Consider the following 16072-nt stretch of genomic DNA (forward strand, 5'->3'; position numbering starts at 1 on the left):
TGGACACGTGACCTCGTCAGAATCTGTGTTTTATCCGATTTGATTTTTTTCATTGAACTCAGTAAAAACAGAAACAAACGTGAATTTTGAAAATACTTTTATTTGTTTTTTTACATGATTTAATGAAACACGTTTGTCGGCCATGTTGCGGAGGCTGTTTGTCGGCTGCTTGTCAGGTATGTTCTGGCTCTGTGTTGTCTGTGTGCGTCTGCTATGTTTTGGGTGTGTCGGCTGTGTTCCAGGCTACAGGTTGCGGTTGTGGACTCCTGATCCTTGACACTCGATGATGTAGGTGACGCTGCTCAGCTCGTCTTCACACTTTGTTATTGTGAACTTTGCCTGAAACATAAAAACATGTGTGAATCCAGATGTGGAGACAGAAACAGCTGGAGGCTGTGATGAGCTCATCACTCAGTGAATCCTATCATTTAGTATCTCACTTCAGTCTCATGGACAAATACGGATATATATATATATATATGTGTATATGTAACAAAAATCAATCATTCATGTTAATTTACTCGTTACTGACGATTATTTAAAACTTTTAAAAGAAAGTTCTCCTGAGTGTGTGTGTGTGTGTGTGTGTGAGTGTGTGTGTGTGTGTGAGTGTGTGTGTGTGTGTGTGTGTGAGCGAGGCTCTGACCAGAGTGAGCTGCTCTGCGATGTGAATGGCCGTCTGAGTGTGTAGCGTCACAGCACCCGTTCTAATCCGAGACGTTCCCTTAGCCAACGCCATGAAGATGATGAGCTGAGGAGAAAGAGGAGGTCATGTGATTCAAAGTGAGGTCACAGTGACGTCACAGTGAGGTCAGAGGCGTGTGCTCACCTGGTCCTGCAGGAACTCGTCCACGCAGCCGTTATGTCGAATGTTTCTCAACAACATCTCAGCTGCTTCAAAACCAATTTTATCAGCATATACACCTGAAACACACGCAATGAGAAAATATGATCTGATCAGATAAGTTTTCATTTTGAGGGAAGTTCATTTTATTCAATACACTTTTACAAATGCGACAGATAACGTGCAGCACGACCAGTTTTAGAACATAGCAAATACTACTAGCCACAGGAAATGCAAACATGCTATCTCACAGGACTTATACCCACAATAATTTTCTCACTGAAGCCACTGATTCTGGTTGTTGAACGTGTCGTTTTGTGTTTTTTGTCTAGATTGTCGACAGATTACGCTAATGTTTGTGGTAGCTAATTATGTTGAGATCAGTGGTTACCTTGGTGATGCACAAGCACGGAGCTTCTAAAGAACAGTGAAAGGAGGGGTGTGTTTGTTGTTCCTCAGAACCACTTTAATTAACGAAACTCTTTAATCACATCATGTAAATGTGAGTGTTGTGCCCCCTACTGGTTCAGGTTTATGCTCACCTTTCTTCCCCAGGGCGGAACCTGCGAACATACAACCTGTCGACGACTCAGCGATGATTCTGAAACAAAAGGAACCAATCAGAGAGCAGCACACCTATGTAACCGCTGCAGTGTGATGTCAGCAGGTGGTCAGGGCTTACATGATGCCGTTGCCGTTACCGCAGGAATTTTCTTTCTCCTGCAGCGGCTGAATATTTATGTACAGCTCTTTGATCTCCTTCCTGATGGTTCGAACCGCCGCCGCCGCCATGTCTTTAGCCAACTGAGGAGACAATAAACACACCTTCAACACAACAAACACACAAACTATGTTCTTTGAGTTCAAGTGACAACTGATCAAAAGTTGAAGAAATTCCCTAAAGCAGCCATGAGACATCACATTCAAGACCGTGACCTTTGACCACCGAAATCTAACGAGTTGATCCGTGAGTCCAAGTGGACATGTGTTTGATTTGAAAGAGTTCACTGGAGACGTTCCTCAAATATTACATCAGCATAACAAGAGAGCAAATACTAAAATACACACAAAACAACACACACAGCTGCTGCCCTGTCACGTTAACTCAACAACACAATGTCGATTTCTGAACATTTCTTTGGATCTTGATGAAAACCATCCATCTAGACGGTTGTTTACGAGTGTACAGATTGAATTTAAGGTGGTTTGTTGTTTCTTTATCACATATTCACATCCAAGTGTCAGCATGACTCCTTCACATTGAGAACAAACTACTTTAGTTCCACATCTTGTTAAAACATTCAGAAAATATAACACAACTCTTCACAAACCAACAAACCAGCAGAGAAACACGAGGATAAATAATAATCATTGTATTGTTGGTTTCATCGACAAACACACTAACCTGCTGTAAAATTTACATGACAATTCTTTTTAAAAAGTCTTGATGGTGAGATGTTTTTTATTGCCCAATAAATACGAAATCAGAAAATGTTTCCCTCTGTTCTCAGGATGCAGATAACAAGCCAAGCTAACGTGTGCTAATTATGCTAATGCATGATAAGTTGCTGAGCTGTAATTCCACCACCAGTCAGCAGAGGGCAGAGACTGACCAAGACCTGATGAGATGGAAAGATTTTAGAACATTAGCATGAATGTGAAAAGCGCTCACTGATAAAAAATTGTCTCAGTTTAGGATGGAATGTCTCTGTCCTCCATCACTTCCTGTCTGTGACCCTGTGCAATAAAAGCAGCGCTGTAACTTTACTTTGTAGGGCAGGACTCCAGCGACAAAGGCTCGGCCGTGGATCTTGGTGATGTTTCCTCTCTCCATCATGATGACGGGCTGCAGCTCTCTGATTGGATTCACCTTCACAATCACCTCACCCCCCCCTCTAGGATAGTACCCTCTGAAACACACACAGGTAATCACACACACACAGTTAATACACAAACAGACACACTCGGTTTCTAACGTCGCCACTGAACAGAAATGACCTCTGACCTCATTCTGACGTCACAGTCAAAGTTGACCCCGAACTTTTCAACGATGGGTTTAAACACCTGAAGAAGAAACACAGAAACTCAACTGAGTGTTTATATTCACTTTGTGTGTGTGTGTTTTATGTGTATTGGCTGTGTGTGTGTGTGTGTGTGTGTGTGTGTGTGTGTGTATTAACTTTGAGTGTGTAGTCGATCTGAGGAGCCATCTCAGCATTTGTTCCTCCTTTCAGAATCAGCTGTGAGGGGGCGTCAGCGTACAGGGCACAAGGCAACGCAACCTGCAACAGCAGACACACACTCCTGACACACACACACATACACAAACACACACTTAAAATTATACACAACAAATAAAGAGTCAGATTTGATTGATTCTGTAAATGGATCCTTTGGGCCTGTTTGAATCTGTAACCGTGGATCATGGATTGTGACGTCAGCTGACGGTGGAGGATGATTATAACACGACGGAGATAAACAGTGTAACTGAAAACACCTCCATCGTTCAGTCTGTCATCACTTTATCTCTGCCAGAACTTTTCTATTCAACAAAAACTTTACACGTCGATGTTTTGGAACCCTCGTGTTGAAGAACAATGAAGTTCACTGAGAACTAAAGGGTGAGGTGAGGCCTGTTGTTCCCTCCTGCAGAGGGCGCTCTCACCCTGCTGTCTGCGTGTCGGCCGTGTGGTTTCCAGACCGGATCTGACCTGGAGTCAGACTCACGTCAGTGGAGCTGATGTTGGCTCCCTGCAGAACACCACAACACAGATCTGAGACCAGCTGCAAGCCGCTGAGATGCTGTGGCCTAAACACACACACACACACACACACACACACACACACACACACATCAAAGTTAAATTATAAATGTGTGTGTGTTGTGTATCAGACACAGTTTGTATTGTTGTGTTGCTGTGTAGGCTAACATTAGCCTGTTAGCTTGTTAGCCTGTGAGCTAACCTGAGCCCCGGTGAGCTCCTGCCGGCTCGGATGTTGCTGATCTTGATGGCGGAGCCGGTGATGCAGCTGAGCGCCGCGGCCACTCGGAGGATCTGTCCGCCCTGCGGAGGACACACACCGGGAGACAGAGCACACATCAGCCGACACACAACACCGGCTGCTCTGTTAGCCCGATGCTAGGCTGTTAGCAGGAACATTTCTCCGGTAACAAAGAGTGACTCACTCCCTCCATCAGGCTGCCGTCGATCTGCTGCTCTGACACCGGCTCCATGTTCACCGGCTCCATGTTCACCGGCTCCATGTTCACCGGCTCCATGTTCACCGGCAAACACTCAGTGGCTCCCCGAGAGACGGTGACTCTTCTTCTTCTGCTTCTTCTTCTTCTTCTTCTTCTTCTGCTGCTTCTTCTGCTGCTGCTGCTTCTTCTTCTTCTGCTGCTGCCGCTGCTTCTTCTTCTTCTGCTGCTGCTGCTTCTTCTTCTTCTGCTGCTGCCGCTGCTTCTTCTTCTTCTGCTGCTGCTTCTTCTTCTTCTTCTTCTTCTTCTGCTGCTGCTTCTTCTTCTGCTGTTTATTGGCGGTTGGCAATAACCAGCTTATACGGGCATTACCGCCACCTTCTGGACTGGAGTGTGGTAGCAATCTAAACATAACTCAAATTAAATAATCTTCATTCCTGTTCCTGTTAAATATTTGAATAGAAGATGAGCTTCATTTCCTGCTCAGAGTGTCTCTGGTAGTTTTAGTCTTGTTGAGTTAAGAGCATCGATCAGACAAATCACATGTGATAGATTGATTGAGGGGACAGACTGAATTTGAAGCGTTTGAGTCTCAAGGAACTTTTATTTTATAAAACCAGAAGCAGCAGCAGAGTTGATACAGATGAATGAGACGCTTATGCTAACCCTGACAGAAATGCTAACCCTGAAGCTAACGCTAACCCTGATGCAAATGCTAATTGCTACGTCAGGTGTCTCAACATGACCAGTACAAAAGTAAAAAGCTTCAGAAAATACAAAAAAATGTGCCTGGTTTTATTTATCAGGAAGCAAGAAGTGACGTTGTAATGTTAGAGGCATGGTGTAGGTTAGTGGATGGAGTTTAAGTTTTACTTTTATTAATTTATTATATTGTAAAGCAGCGCCCCCTTCAGGATCACATGATGCTGCAGCACTTACATGCCTGTTTCTCCTTCTTTAACTCCACCACTCTTCCCTCGGCCTCTCCCGCCAACTCCCTGTTACTTGCTGGCGTCGCCACTGGAGGTCTGGAGGTTGTCAGTGGGGTGGAGGTGACGGAGGCAGATGGATGCGGTGCTGTGATCTGGGCTCTGCTGTCGCCATCATCCATCCCTCCTTCTCCTGGTAACGTTTTTCCATTGCTGTCGTCGATGAGCACAAGCTCGGCCGTCACCGTCCCCTGCAGCCCCAGCACCTTCTTGGTCTCAGCCTCGTCCTCCACACTCTGGTATCCCATGAACACCATGGTCACCGGGTTCTCTGCGCTGGCCTCCGCCACACTTGGCTTGGAGTGAGGCTCCGCCTCCAGCCCTTTGATCTCCACCGAGGCGTGTGGCAGCTCTGGCTCCGCCTCCAGCCCTGTGATCTCCACCGAGACGTGTGGCAGCTCTGGCTCCGCCTCCTCCTGGTACTCCACTGTTGGCATCGAGGTCACTGTGGAAGCAGTCTGTGACATCATCAAAGCTTCGTCTGCTTTGAGGATGAGCTCATCCACCTCTGAGGAGCTGAGCAGGTGGACGCCGTCCTCACCATTCACCTCATGGACGACTAAGAGACAGACACAGGATCAGGACATCTGCTCATTACAGGTCACAGCTGATCTCCAGCTGAACGACCAATAGAAACTGACCATTCCCCTGCTGCACCAGGAACCACCTGTAGTGATGTCACAGTGTGCTGTCATACACTGTGACATCACTACGTCCAGGTGAGAAGTTCACTGGAGGGAACAACGAGGAAAGATGCTCTTCAAAGAATCATCAGACCTTCAGCTGGAGACTCGTCACTGTCAGGTTATCAGTAGGTGATTGACAGGTGATGGACACGTAATCAATGGGTGATTGACAGGTGATGGACATGTAATTAGAAGGTGATTGACAGGTGATGGACATGTAATTAGAAGGTGATTGACAGGTGATGGACATGTAATTAGAAGGTGATTGACAGGTGATGGACATGTAATTAGAAGGTGATTGACAGGTGATGGACATGTAATTAGTAGGTGATTGACAGGTGATGGACATGTAATTAGTAGGTGATTGACAGATGATGGACATGTAATTTGTTTACTGACATCACCTTTCTGCTCGTCCTCGTAAACTTTGACCCCTTGCTGCGAGAGGTCAACAGGAAGTGTGGTGTTAGTGGACAAGACCCGGCTTTCCCCCGTCTGTCTGTCTCGCTCGACCTTAATCTCCACTGAATACATCGCTGAGAGGGTGGGGATAGAGACAGACAGGTGAAGACAGACAGGGAGAGACAGATGAGTAGAGACAGACGGGTAGAGACAGACAGATGGGTAAAGACAGACAGGTAAAGACAGATGAAGACAGACAGGTACAAACAGTTAGAGACAGACAGACGGGTAAAGACAGGTAGAAACAGACAGATGAAGATAGACAGGTAGAGACAGACAGATGGGTAAAGACAGACAGGTAGAGACAGACAGGTACAAACAGTTAGAGACAGACAGACGGGTAGAGACAGACAGGTAGAGACAGACAGGTACAAACAGTTAGAGACAGACAGATGGGTAGAGACAGACCGTTAGAGACAGACAGACGGGTAGAGACAGACGGGTAGAGACAGACAGGTAGAGACAGACAGGTACAAACAGTTAGAGACAGACAGACGGGTAGAGACAAACGGGTAGAGACAGACAGGTACAAACAGTTAGAGACAGACAGACGGGTAGAGACAGACAGATACAAACAGTTAAAGACAGACAGGTAGAGACAGACAGACGGGTAAAGACAGACGGGTAAAGACAGACAGGTACAGACAGACAGACGGGTAAAGACAGACAGGTACAGACAGATGAATACAGACAGGTAGAAACAGACAGATGAAGACAGATAGATGAAGGCAGACAGGTAGAGACAGACAATTAGAGACAGACAGGTAGAGACATACAGGTACAAACAGTTAGAGACAGACAGATGGGTAGAGACAGACAGTTAGAGACAGAAAGACGGGTAGAGACAGACAGGTAGAGACAGACAGACGGGTAGAGACAGACAGGTAGAGACAGACAGGTACAAACAGTTAAAGACAGACAGATGGGTAGAGACAGACAGGTAGAGAATTTCGGGTACAAACAGTTAGAGACAGACAGATGGGTAGAGACAGACAGGTAGAGACAGACAGATGGGTAGAGACAGACAGGTAGAGACATACAGGTACAAACAGTTAGAGACAGACAGATGGGTAGAGACAGACGGGTAGAGACAGACAGGTAGAGACAGACAGACGGGTAGAGACAGACGGGTAGAGACAGACAGGTAGAGACAGACAGGTAGAGACAGACAGACGGGTAGAGACAGATGGGTAGAGACAGACAGGTAGAGACAGACAGGTAGAGACAGACAGATGGGTAGAGACAGACAGTTAGAGACAGACAGACGGGTAGAGACAGACGGGTAGAGACAGACAGGTAGAGACAGACAGACGGGTAGAGACAGACGGGTAGAGACAGACAGGTAGAGACAGACAGGTAGAGACAGATGGGTAGAGACAGACAGGTAGAGACAGACAGACGGGTAGAGACAGACAGGTAGAGACAGACAGATGGGTAGAGACAGACAGGTAGAGACAGACAGACGGGTAGAGACAGACGGGTAGAGACAGACAGGTAGAGACAGACAGACGGGTGGAGACAGACAGGTAGAGACAGACAGACGGGTAGAGACAGACGGGTAGAGACAGACAGGTAGAGACAGACAGACGGGTAGAGACAGACAGGTAGAGACAGACAGACGGGTAGAGACAGACAGGTAGAGACAGACAGACGGGTAGAGACAGACAGGTAGAGACAGACAGACGGCTAGATACAGACGGGTAGAGACAGACAGGTAGAGACAGACAGACGGGTAGAGACAGACAGGTAGAGACAGACAGACGGGTAGAGACAGACAGGTAGAGACAGACAGACGGGTAGAGACAGACAGGTAGAGACAGACAGACGGGTAGAGACAGACAGGTAGAGACAGACAGACAGGTAGAGACAGACAGACGGGTAGAGACAGACAGGTAGAGACAGACAGACGGGTAGAGACAGACAGGTAGAGACAGACAGGTAGAGACAGACAGACAGGTAGAGACAGACAGACGGGTAGAGACAGACAGGTAGAGACAGACAGACAGGTAGAGACAGACAGACGGGTAGAGACAGACAGGTAGAGACAGACAGACGGGTAGAGACAGACAGGTAGAGACAGACAGACGGGTAGAGACAGACAGATGGGTAGAGACAGACAGGTAGAGACAGACAGGTAGAGACAGACAGACAGGTAGAGACAGACAGACGGGTAGAGACAGACAGACGGGTAGAGACAGACAGACAGGTAGAGACGGACAGACGGATAGAGACAGACAGGTAGAGACAGACAGACGGGTAGAGACAGACAGGTAGAGACAGACAGACAGGTAGAGACAGATCAGGATCTGGGTGTTCCTCACCTCTCTTCATCTCCTCCATTGCTTCTCTTGGTTTGTTCATTCGAGGACTTTTGTGAACTTTGCAAAGGATCATGGGAAGAAGGGGGAGGAGTCACAGTGAGTCAATCACAACTCTCATGTCTGTACTGTAATCTGATTACTGTAATCTGATTACTGTAATCTGATTACTGTAATCTGATTACTGTATGATAATTACTGTAATCTGATTACTGTAATCAGATTACAGTAATCTGATTACAGTGTGACTACAGAAACCTCAAATGTGATCGATACTGTGATTATTACTGCTAACTGAAGAAGATGAAGAGGATGGTGAAGATGAGGATGATGAAGAAGATGAGGATGAATAAAAAGATGATGGAGATGATGATGAAGATGATGGAGATGATGATGAAGATGGAGATGATGATGATGATGATGGAGATGATGATGAAGATGGAGATGATGATGATGATGAAGATGGAGATGATGATGATGATGAAGATGGAGATGATGATGTAGATGGAGATGATGATGAAGATGGAGATGATGAGGATGATGATGATGGAGATGATGATGAAGATGGAGATGGAGATGATGATGAAGATGGAGATGATGATGATGATGAAGATGGAGATGATGATGAAGATGGAGATGGAGATGATGATGATGATGAAGATGAAGATGGAGATGATGATGATGATGATGATGAAGATCTTTACCTTCATTGGATCCTGTTGACATCTGGAGGAAACATGTTACATATAAACAAACTTAAACCTAAAACTACATCTATAATAAATTAGACAGCGCCTCCTACAGGTTAAACTGTTACAACACAATATGAACAAAAGCAATACTGTAATCTGATTACTATTCTCACCTCTAATCTCACTATGTAATCTGACTACTGTAATCTGATTACTAATCTGACCTCTGTAATACTTAATCTCGTAACTGTAATCTGATTAAATCTGCAGAGCCCAGTGAGAGACTCACCATGGTTTGTGTTGCAGTCTGACACAGAAGACCGAGCAGCTCCACCTCCAACCTACAACACACAGGTTGATGAAGCATCATGTGATGAATGTCATGACTCTGGACTTTGACTCCTTTATAAGACGATGTTGGGTTTTGTTGTTTTGGTTTTATTGTGGAGTCCTTTGTTTATGGTCTTCCCTGTGTCTCCCTGTGTTTATGAATGTGTTTGGGTTTATGTTTTGTCCCTGAGATCTGTTTCCTGCTTTTCTTAAGGTGTGCAACAGTATGGGGTCTCTTCCGCAGCCATGCCTTTGTCATGTGTGCAGAACGTGGATTTTGTGTTGTCTTGTTGAAATATGCATAAATGTCTCTGGAAAACATGTCGTGTTGAAGGCAGCATATGCTGCTCCAAAATCTCTTCAGCAGTTATGGTGACACCTGTTGACATCACCTATTTCAAATCACTTCATTTTTTCATCATTCTACCTCATTACTCGCCCTAAATGGCCTGATTGGCAGAAATGAATGTATATTTAGAAATCAAATGAAGTTGAGCAGACAAAACATAAAATATCTTATGTTCCTACTGTCTGCAACACGTCAAATTCAATTTTGAAATCACTGCTGTCTTTTTTTATTTGTAACCTTTTCTGAGTTGGGGTTGTATTTGGATCAGATTAGACCTGTTGATGGTCTCCTGCCAGCTCCTGGTTTTACTGTAGACCAGATTAAATCAGATTATTGGATCAGATTAGACCTGTTGATGGTCTCCTGCCAGCTCCTGGTTTTACTGTAGACCAGATTAAATCAGATTATTGGATCAGATTAGACCTGTTGATGGTCTCCTCCAGGTTCCTGGTTTTACTGTAGACCAGATTAAATCAGATTATTGGATCAGATTAGACCTGTTGATGGTCTCCTCCAGGTTCCTGGTTTTACTGTAGACCAGATTAAATCAGATTATTGGATCAGATTAGACCTGTTGATGGTCTCCTCCAGGTTCCTGGTCTTGGCCTCGTCCTGCTCTAGTTGTTTCTTGACGTTATCCTGGTCTGGTCCAGCAGAGGGCGCTCCCTCTAGCAACCATCGCTCCCTCAGAGCCTTCGACTGAACACAGGAAACTCGTCAATCATTTATATATAGAAATACTATATAAACTCTGTCTGTCTGTCTGTATCTGTCTGTACCTGACTGTCTGTATCTGTCTGTCTGTACCTGACTGTCTGTACCTGTCTGTCTATATCTTTCTGTCTGTATCTGTCTGTTTGTATCTTTCTGTCTGTATCTGTCTGTCTGTCTGTATCTGTCTGTACCTGTCTGTCTGTATCTTTCTGTCTGTATCTGTTTGTACCTGTCTGTCTGTACCTGACTGTCTGTACCTGTCTGTCCGTATTTGTCTGTATCTGTCTGTATCTGTCTGTCTGTATCTTTCTGTCTGTATCTGTCTGTATCTGTCTGTACCTGTCTGTACCTGTCTGTCTGTCTGTCTGTCTGTATCTGTCTGTACCTGTCTGTCCTGTCTTTATCTGTCTGTCTGTCTGTATCTTTCTGTCTGTATCTGTCTGTCTGTATCTGTCTGTACCTGTCTGTCTGTATCTGTCTGTCTGTATCTTTCTGTCTGTATCTGTCTGTCTGTACCTGTCTGTATCTGTCTGTCTGTCTGTCTGTCTGTACCTGTCTGTACCTGTCTGTCTGTCTGTCTGTCTGTATCTGTCTGTACCTGTCTGTACCTGTCTGTCCTGTCTTTATCTGTCTGTCTGTCTGTATCTTTCTGTCTGTATCTGTCTGTACCTGTCTGTCTGTACCTGTCTGTCTGTCTGTCTGTATCTGTCTGTCTGTATCTGTCTGTCTGTACCTGTCTGTCTGTACCTGTCTGTCTGTCTGTCTGTATCTGTCTGTCTGTATCTGTCTGTCTGTATCTGTCTGTCTGTACCTGTCTGTCTGTCTGTATCTGTCTGTATCTGTCTGTCTGTACCTGTCTGTCTGTATCTGTCTGTCTGTATCTGTCTGTCTGTATCTGTCTGTCTGTATCTTTCTGTCTGTATCTGTCTGTCTGTATCTGTCTGTACCTGTCTGTCTGTATCTTTCTGTCTGTATCTGTCTGTACCTGTCTCACCTTCAGGTGCTGCAGAGTTCTCCTGTCGTCCTCCAGTTGTCGCTTCCTGCTCTCGACCTCTGTCTGCCACTTCCTCTTCTCCTGAGGCATGATGGGAAACATAGTGAGATGTTACATCCAGCTGTAATGAAACACACACTAAAATTAACTCTCACAAACTAACACACACTCTCACACACTAACACAAACTAACACACACTAACACACACTCTCACACACTAACACAAACTAACACACACTAACACAAACTAACACACACTAACACACACTAACACAAACTAACACACACTAAAATTAACTCTCACAAACTAACACACACTAACACACACTAACACACACTAACACACACTCTCACACACTAACACAAACTAACACACACTAACACAAACTAACACACACTAAAATTAACTCTCACAAACTAACACACACTACCACAAACTAACACAAACTAACACACACTAACACACACTAACACAAACTAACACACACTAACACAAACTATCACAAACTAACACACACTAACACACACTAACACAAACTAACACACACTAACACACACTAACACAAACTATCACAAACTAACACACACTAACACACACTAACACAAACTAACACACACTAAAATTAACTCTCACAAACTAACACACACTACCACAAACTAACACAAACTAACACACACTCTCACACACTAACACAAACTAACACAAACTAACACACACTAACACACACTCTCACACACTAACACAAACTAACACACACTAACACACACTAACACACACTCTCACACACTAACACACACTCTCACAAACTAACACACACTAACACAAACTAACACACACTAACACAAACTAACATAAACTAACACACACTAACACACACTCTCACACAAACTAACACACACTAACACACACTAACACACACTCTCACACACTAACACACACTCTCACAAACTAACATAAACTAACACACACTAACACAAACTAACATAAACTAACACAAACTAACACACACTCTCACACACTAACACAAACTAACACAAACTATCACAAACTAACATAAACTAAAATAAACTAACACAAACTAAAATTAACTCTCACACAGACACACACACTCTCACACATGTGGTGTCTGAAATGCTATGTGTTGTCTTCCCTTTAAAGGAAGTCTATCCTTGGGTTTGAGGCCCCCAGCTCCTAAGAAAATCTGAAGAATTTTAGGTTGTTTGAGAATAACTGAATGTATACATTAGAGCATTAGACCACGGCTCTAACTGACACCCTAAATTTAAGCTGGTGCTATTCCCTTCCTGACACCGGACAATCTGGAGGAAAGCCAGATGCATTTTCTTTAGGTTCACGCAAACAACCCTCCTATATAAACGAGGAGTTGAAGCTGCCTCGAGAGAAGATTCACATTGGCCCCGAATCTCTCTCCAGGCAGATTGCTTTGCTTGTATTGATACTGAACTTTTTGTAATAAACCTTTATATACAATCAAGACGGTGTCATCGGAGATTCCTTCATCATCTTCACATCATCGCAACCCCAATATACGACACACAGACACACACAGACACACACAGACACACACACTAACACACACTAACAGACACACACTCTCACACCTGATGGAACCAGAACTTCAGCTCTTTGTCTCTAAACATCTCAGAGAAACTCACAGACTGTTACCGTGGTTACGTTTGGTTCCACTGTGAGAACCTGAGTCATGATGGTCCGAACATTTGACCACATGAACAACAAGTCTCGAGGACACCTGCTGTGTGTGTGTGTGTGTGTGTCTGTGTGTGTGTGTGTGTGAGAGTGTGTGTGTTTGTGTCTGTGTGTGAGAGTGTGTGTGTTTGTGTGTGTGTGTGAGAGTGTATGTGTCTGTGTGTGTGAGAGTGTGTGTGTTTGTGTCTGTGTCTGTGTGTGTGTGTGTGTGTGTGTCTGTGTGTGTGTGTGTGAGAGTGTATGTGTCTGTGTGTGTGAGAGTGTGTGTGTTTGTGTCTGTGTCTGTCTGTGTGTGTGTGTGTGAGAGTGTATGTGTCTGTGTGTGTCTGTGTCTGTGTCTGTGTGTGTTTGTGTCTGTGTCTGTGTGTGTGTGTGTGTGTGTGTGTGTGTGTGACTCACTGTGATGAGCTGCAGTTGATCCTGCTCACAGAGAACCTGACTCGCCCTAAGAGAGAGAGAGAGAGGTTAGGATGTGGGCGGAGCTCTGTTCTGTTAAATCAAACTCTGGATTCTACCTGAAAACAGTTTGAAGAGATAGTTCACTGAAAAATACAAATATCCACCATCATGATCTCTGGTCCATGATCAGGATCCACCAGGATCCACCAGGATCCATCAGGATCCACCAGGATCCACCAGGATCCATCATGTAGCTGCAGCTGTGATCCTGGATCTAGAAACCAAGAAGCATCAGGACTCTGGTGAAGACGTCAGTAACGTGCTGATGAGACATGAATGTGATGAAGAGGGAGAAGAGGACAGAGGAGCTCCATGTGTCCTGTGTCCTCCACCTTCTAGACCTCCAGCAGCAGTTTGAATCTCAAACGTAGAAGAGTCTGCGTCCAGGACTGAACCTGAGATGATCCCACAGGACAGACGATTGATGCCGAAAGCTCTGGCTCCTCCTCTACTTTTAAGGACTTTAGGGACAACAGACTGAATTCTGGGTAAAAATGTCTCTGATATCTTCCTACGTGGTGCGTTCATGGACCCTTGGACACGCCATCATGTAGCTACGTCAGCTAGCTTAGCCACCTCCAGTGGACATTTAGGCTTACAACACGATGTATGAAGTTTCCAGTTGAATTTGAATGTCGGGGCTTGTGGACACGATGACATCACAGCAGCAGAATGGAGGCATGTTGTCTGTTTCCTGTTGATTCATTACGTCATTACATGACGTCGTCTGGTTAACAATGTTTACCCCTGAAACACTTCACCCCCCCTCCATCATGTGGTGAGTAGATAATGAGGGACCTTTAATTTTTCAGTGAACTATCCCTTTAAGAGTCAAGATGGACGATGTGACGGCTCTCAGAACTGAAGCCCAATTATCTCCCTCTGGTGTCATGAACCCTACCTCCTCCATGTGAGCAGATGGGACATGGACAAAACCAAAAAGGTCAAAGTAGATGTTCAATAAATGTTTGTCAAAGATCAGACCAGTACAGATAAAGACTTAGCTCCGCCCTGGTGCAGCAGATCTGTCACCTCCACATGAACATAAAACAAGCGCACAGGAAGCAACAACAGCCTTCTAAATAAAAGCCGAGTTTAAGAAGGGAGGACCCAAAGAAAAAGGATCTAGAGTTTCTATCATAGAATATGATCATATTCTATGATGGAAACTCTAGTATAGATAATCACAGGGATTCAGTCTATTCATTTTATTCATACTTAATGTCCTGGAGTTCATTCAACTTCATGCTTTTATTTTGAAAAGAAGTTCACAGTGGCTATTGATCACAAATCAAAACTGATCAATTTGTGATTATGAATTATTGATGAGTCCAACATGTTCACTTCACTGACCTCACACACAGACACACACACACACAGACACACACACAGACACACACACACACACACAGACACACACACACACACACACACACACACAGACACACGCACAGACAGACACACAGAGACACACACAGACAGACACAGAGACACACACAGACACACACACACAGACAGACACAGAGACACACACAGACACACACACAGACAGACACACACACACACAGACACAGACACACACACAGACAGACAGACACAGAGACACACACAGACACACACACACACACACAGACACACGCACAGACAGACACAGACAGACACAGAGACACACACAGACACACACACACAGACACACACACAGACACACACACACACAGACAGACACAGACACAGAGACAGACACAGTCACACACACACAGACAGACACAGAGACACACACAGTCACACACACACAGACAGACACAGACACAGAGACACACATAGACACACACAGACAGACAGACACAGAGACACACACAAGCACACAGACAGACAGGCACAAACACACTGACACACAAACAGACACACTGACACACAAACAGACACACAGACAGACACACACACACTTGCCGCAGTTTCCTCGGCCGCTGAGTCAGCGGTCTGATGCCGCACTATGACGTCATAAAACAGATCATTATAGATGTAAAAAAAGAAGAAATAAAGAGATGAACTCACTCCATCATTGTCCGATCAGTCCAGTCAACTGAGAGAGAGAGAGAGAGAGAGAGAGAAGGAGAGAGAGAAGTGGGTAGGAGGGGAGGAAAGAGAGGGGGAGGTGAGAGGAGGGGAGAGAGAGAGAGGGAAGGAGAGAGGGAAGGAGAGAGGGGGGAGAGAGAGAAAGAGAGAGAGAGAGAGAGAGAGAGAGAGGAGAACATTGAGCAGTGAAGACTGTAATCTGATTATATTCTGTCTGTATTCCATTTAGT

General features: G+C 44.9%; 2 protein-coding genes across 5 annotated transcripts; both read right to left on the minus strand.

The window, feature by feature from the left end:
- Positions 1–80: 80 nt before the first annotated feature.
- Positions 81–4262, minus strand: rtca (RNA 3'-terminal phosphate cyclase). 2 transcript variants are annotated; one of them, XM_069519648.1, is made up of 12 exons: positions 4098–4262; positions 4032–4067; positions 3809–3909; positions 3510–3653; positions 3025–3148; positions 2850–2908; positions 2613–2754; positions 1527–1648; positions 1387–1445; positions 830–924; positions 647–751; positions 81–339 (listed from the first exon to the last, which is right to left on the minus strand). In XM_069519648.1, exons 1-12 carry the CDS (start codon positions 4122–4124, stop codon positions 244–246), a joined length of 1110 nt encoding a protein of 369 aa, XP_069375749.1. In that variant the 5' UTR covers positions 4125–4262; the 3' UTR covers positions 81–243. The 2 variants fall into 2 exon arrangements, with proteins under 2 accessions (XP_069375749.1, XP_069375758.1); XM_069519657.1 differs by having other exon boundaries at positions 4032–4167.
- A 365-nt stretch (positions 4263–4627) lies between these two features.
- Positions 4628–15960, minus strand: palm1a (paralemmin 1a). Of its 3 annotated transcripts, none has more exons than XM_069519603.1 (9): positions 15822–15960; positions 13707–13752; positions 11578–11658; positions 10441–10568; positions 9480–9531; positions 9203–9224; positions 8502–8558; positions 6123–6254; positions 4628–5591 (listed from the first exon to the last, which is right to left on the minus strand). In XM_069519603.1, the coding sequence occupies exons 1-9, from the start codon at positions 15827–15829 to the stop codon at positions 4960–4962; spliced, it is 1158 nt and encodes a 385-aa protein (XP_069375704.1). In that variant the 5' UTR covers positions 15830–15960; the 3' UTR covers positions 4628–4959. The 3 variants fall into 3 exon arrangements, with proteins under 3 accessions (XP_069375704.1, XP_069375715.1, XP_069375720.1); XM_069519614.1 differs by having other exon boundaries at positions 11578–11698; positions 15822–15946; XM_069519619.1 differs by lacking the exon at positions 15822–15960 and adding an exon at positions 13871–13975 and having other exon boundaries at positions 11578–11698.
- Positions 15961–16072: the final 112 nt, after the last annotated feature.

The sequence above is a fragment of the Paralichthys olivaceus genome, chromosome 3 (assembly GCF_024713975.1).
Source record: "Paralichthys olivaceus isolate ysfri-2021 chromosome 3, ASM2471397v2, whole genome shotgun sequence".
Taxonomy (NCBI): Eukaryota; Metazoa; Chordata; class Actinopteri; order Pleuronectiformes; family Paralichthyidae; genus Paralichthys; species Paralichthys olivaceus.

Coding starts and splice junctions, on each gene's coding strand:
- rtca (XM_069519657.1), bottom strand. CDS start 4,124: ATGGAGCCGGTGAACATGGAGCCGGTGAACATGGAGCCGGTGAACATG. Junction 3,654..3,808: donor AGGAGCTCACCGGGGCTCAG/GTTAGCTCACAG, acceptor GTGTGTGTTTAG/GCCACAGCATCTCAGCGGCT. Junction 340..646: donor TCGCAGAGCAGCTCACTCTG/GTCAGAGCCTCG, acceptor TTTATGTTTCAG/GCAAAGTTCACAATAACAAA.
- palm1a (XM_069519603.1), bottom strand. Junction 11,659..13,706: donor ATCAACTGCAGCTCATCACA/GTGAGTCACACA, acceptor ATCATGCCTCAG/GAGAAGAGGAAGTGGCAGAC. Junction 10,569..11,577: donor GAACTCTGCAGCACCTGAAG/GTGAGACAGGTA, acceptor TCCTGTGTTCAG/TCGAAGGCTCTGAGGGAGCG.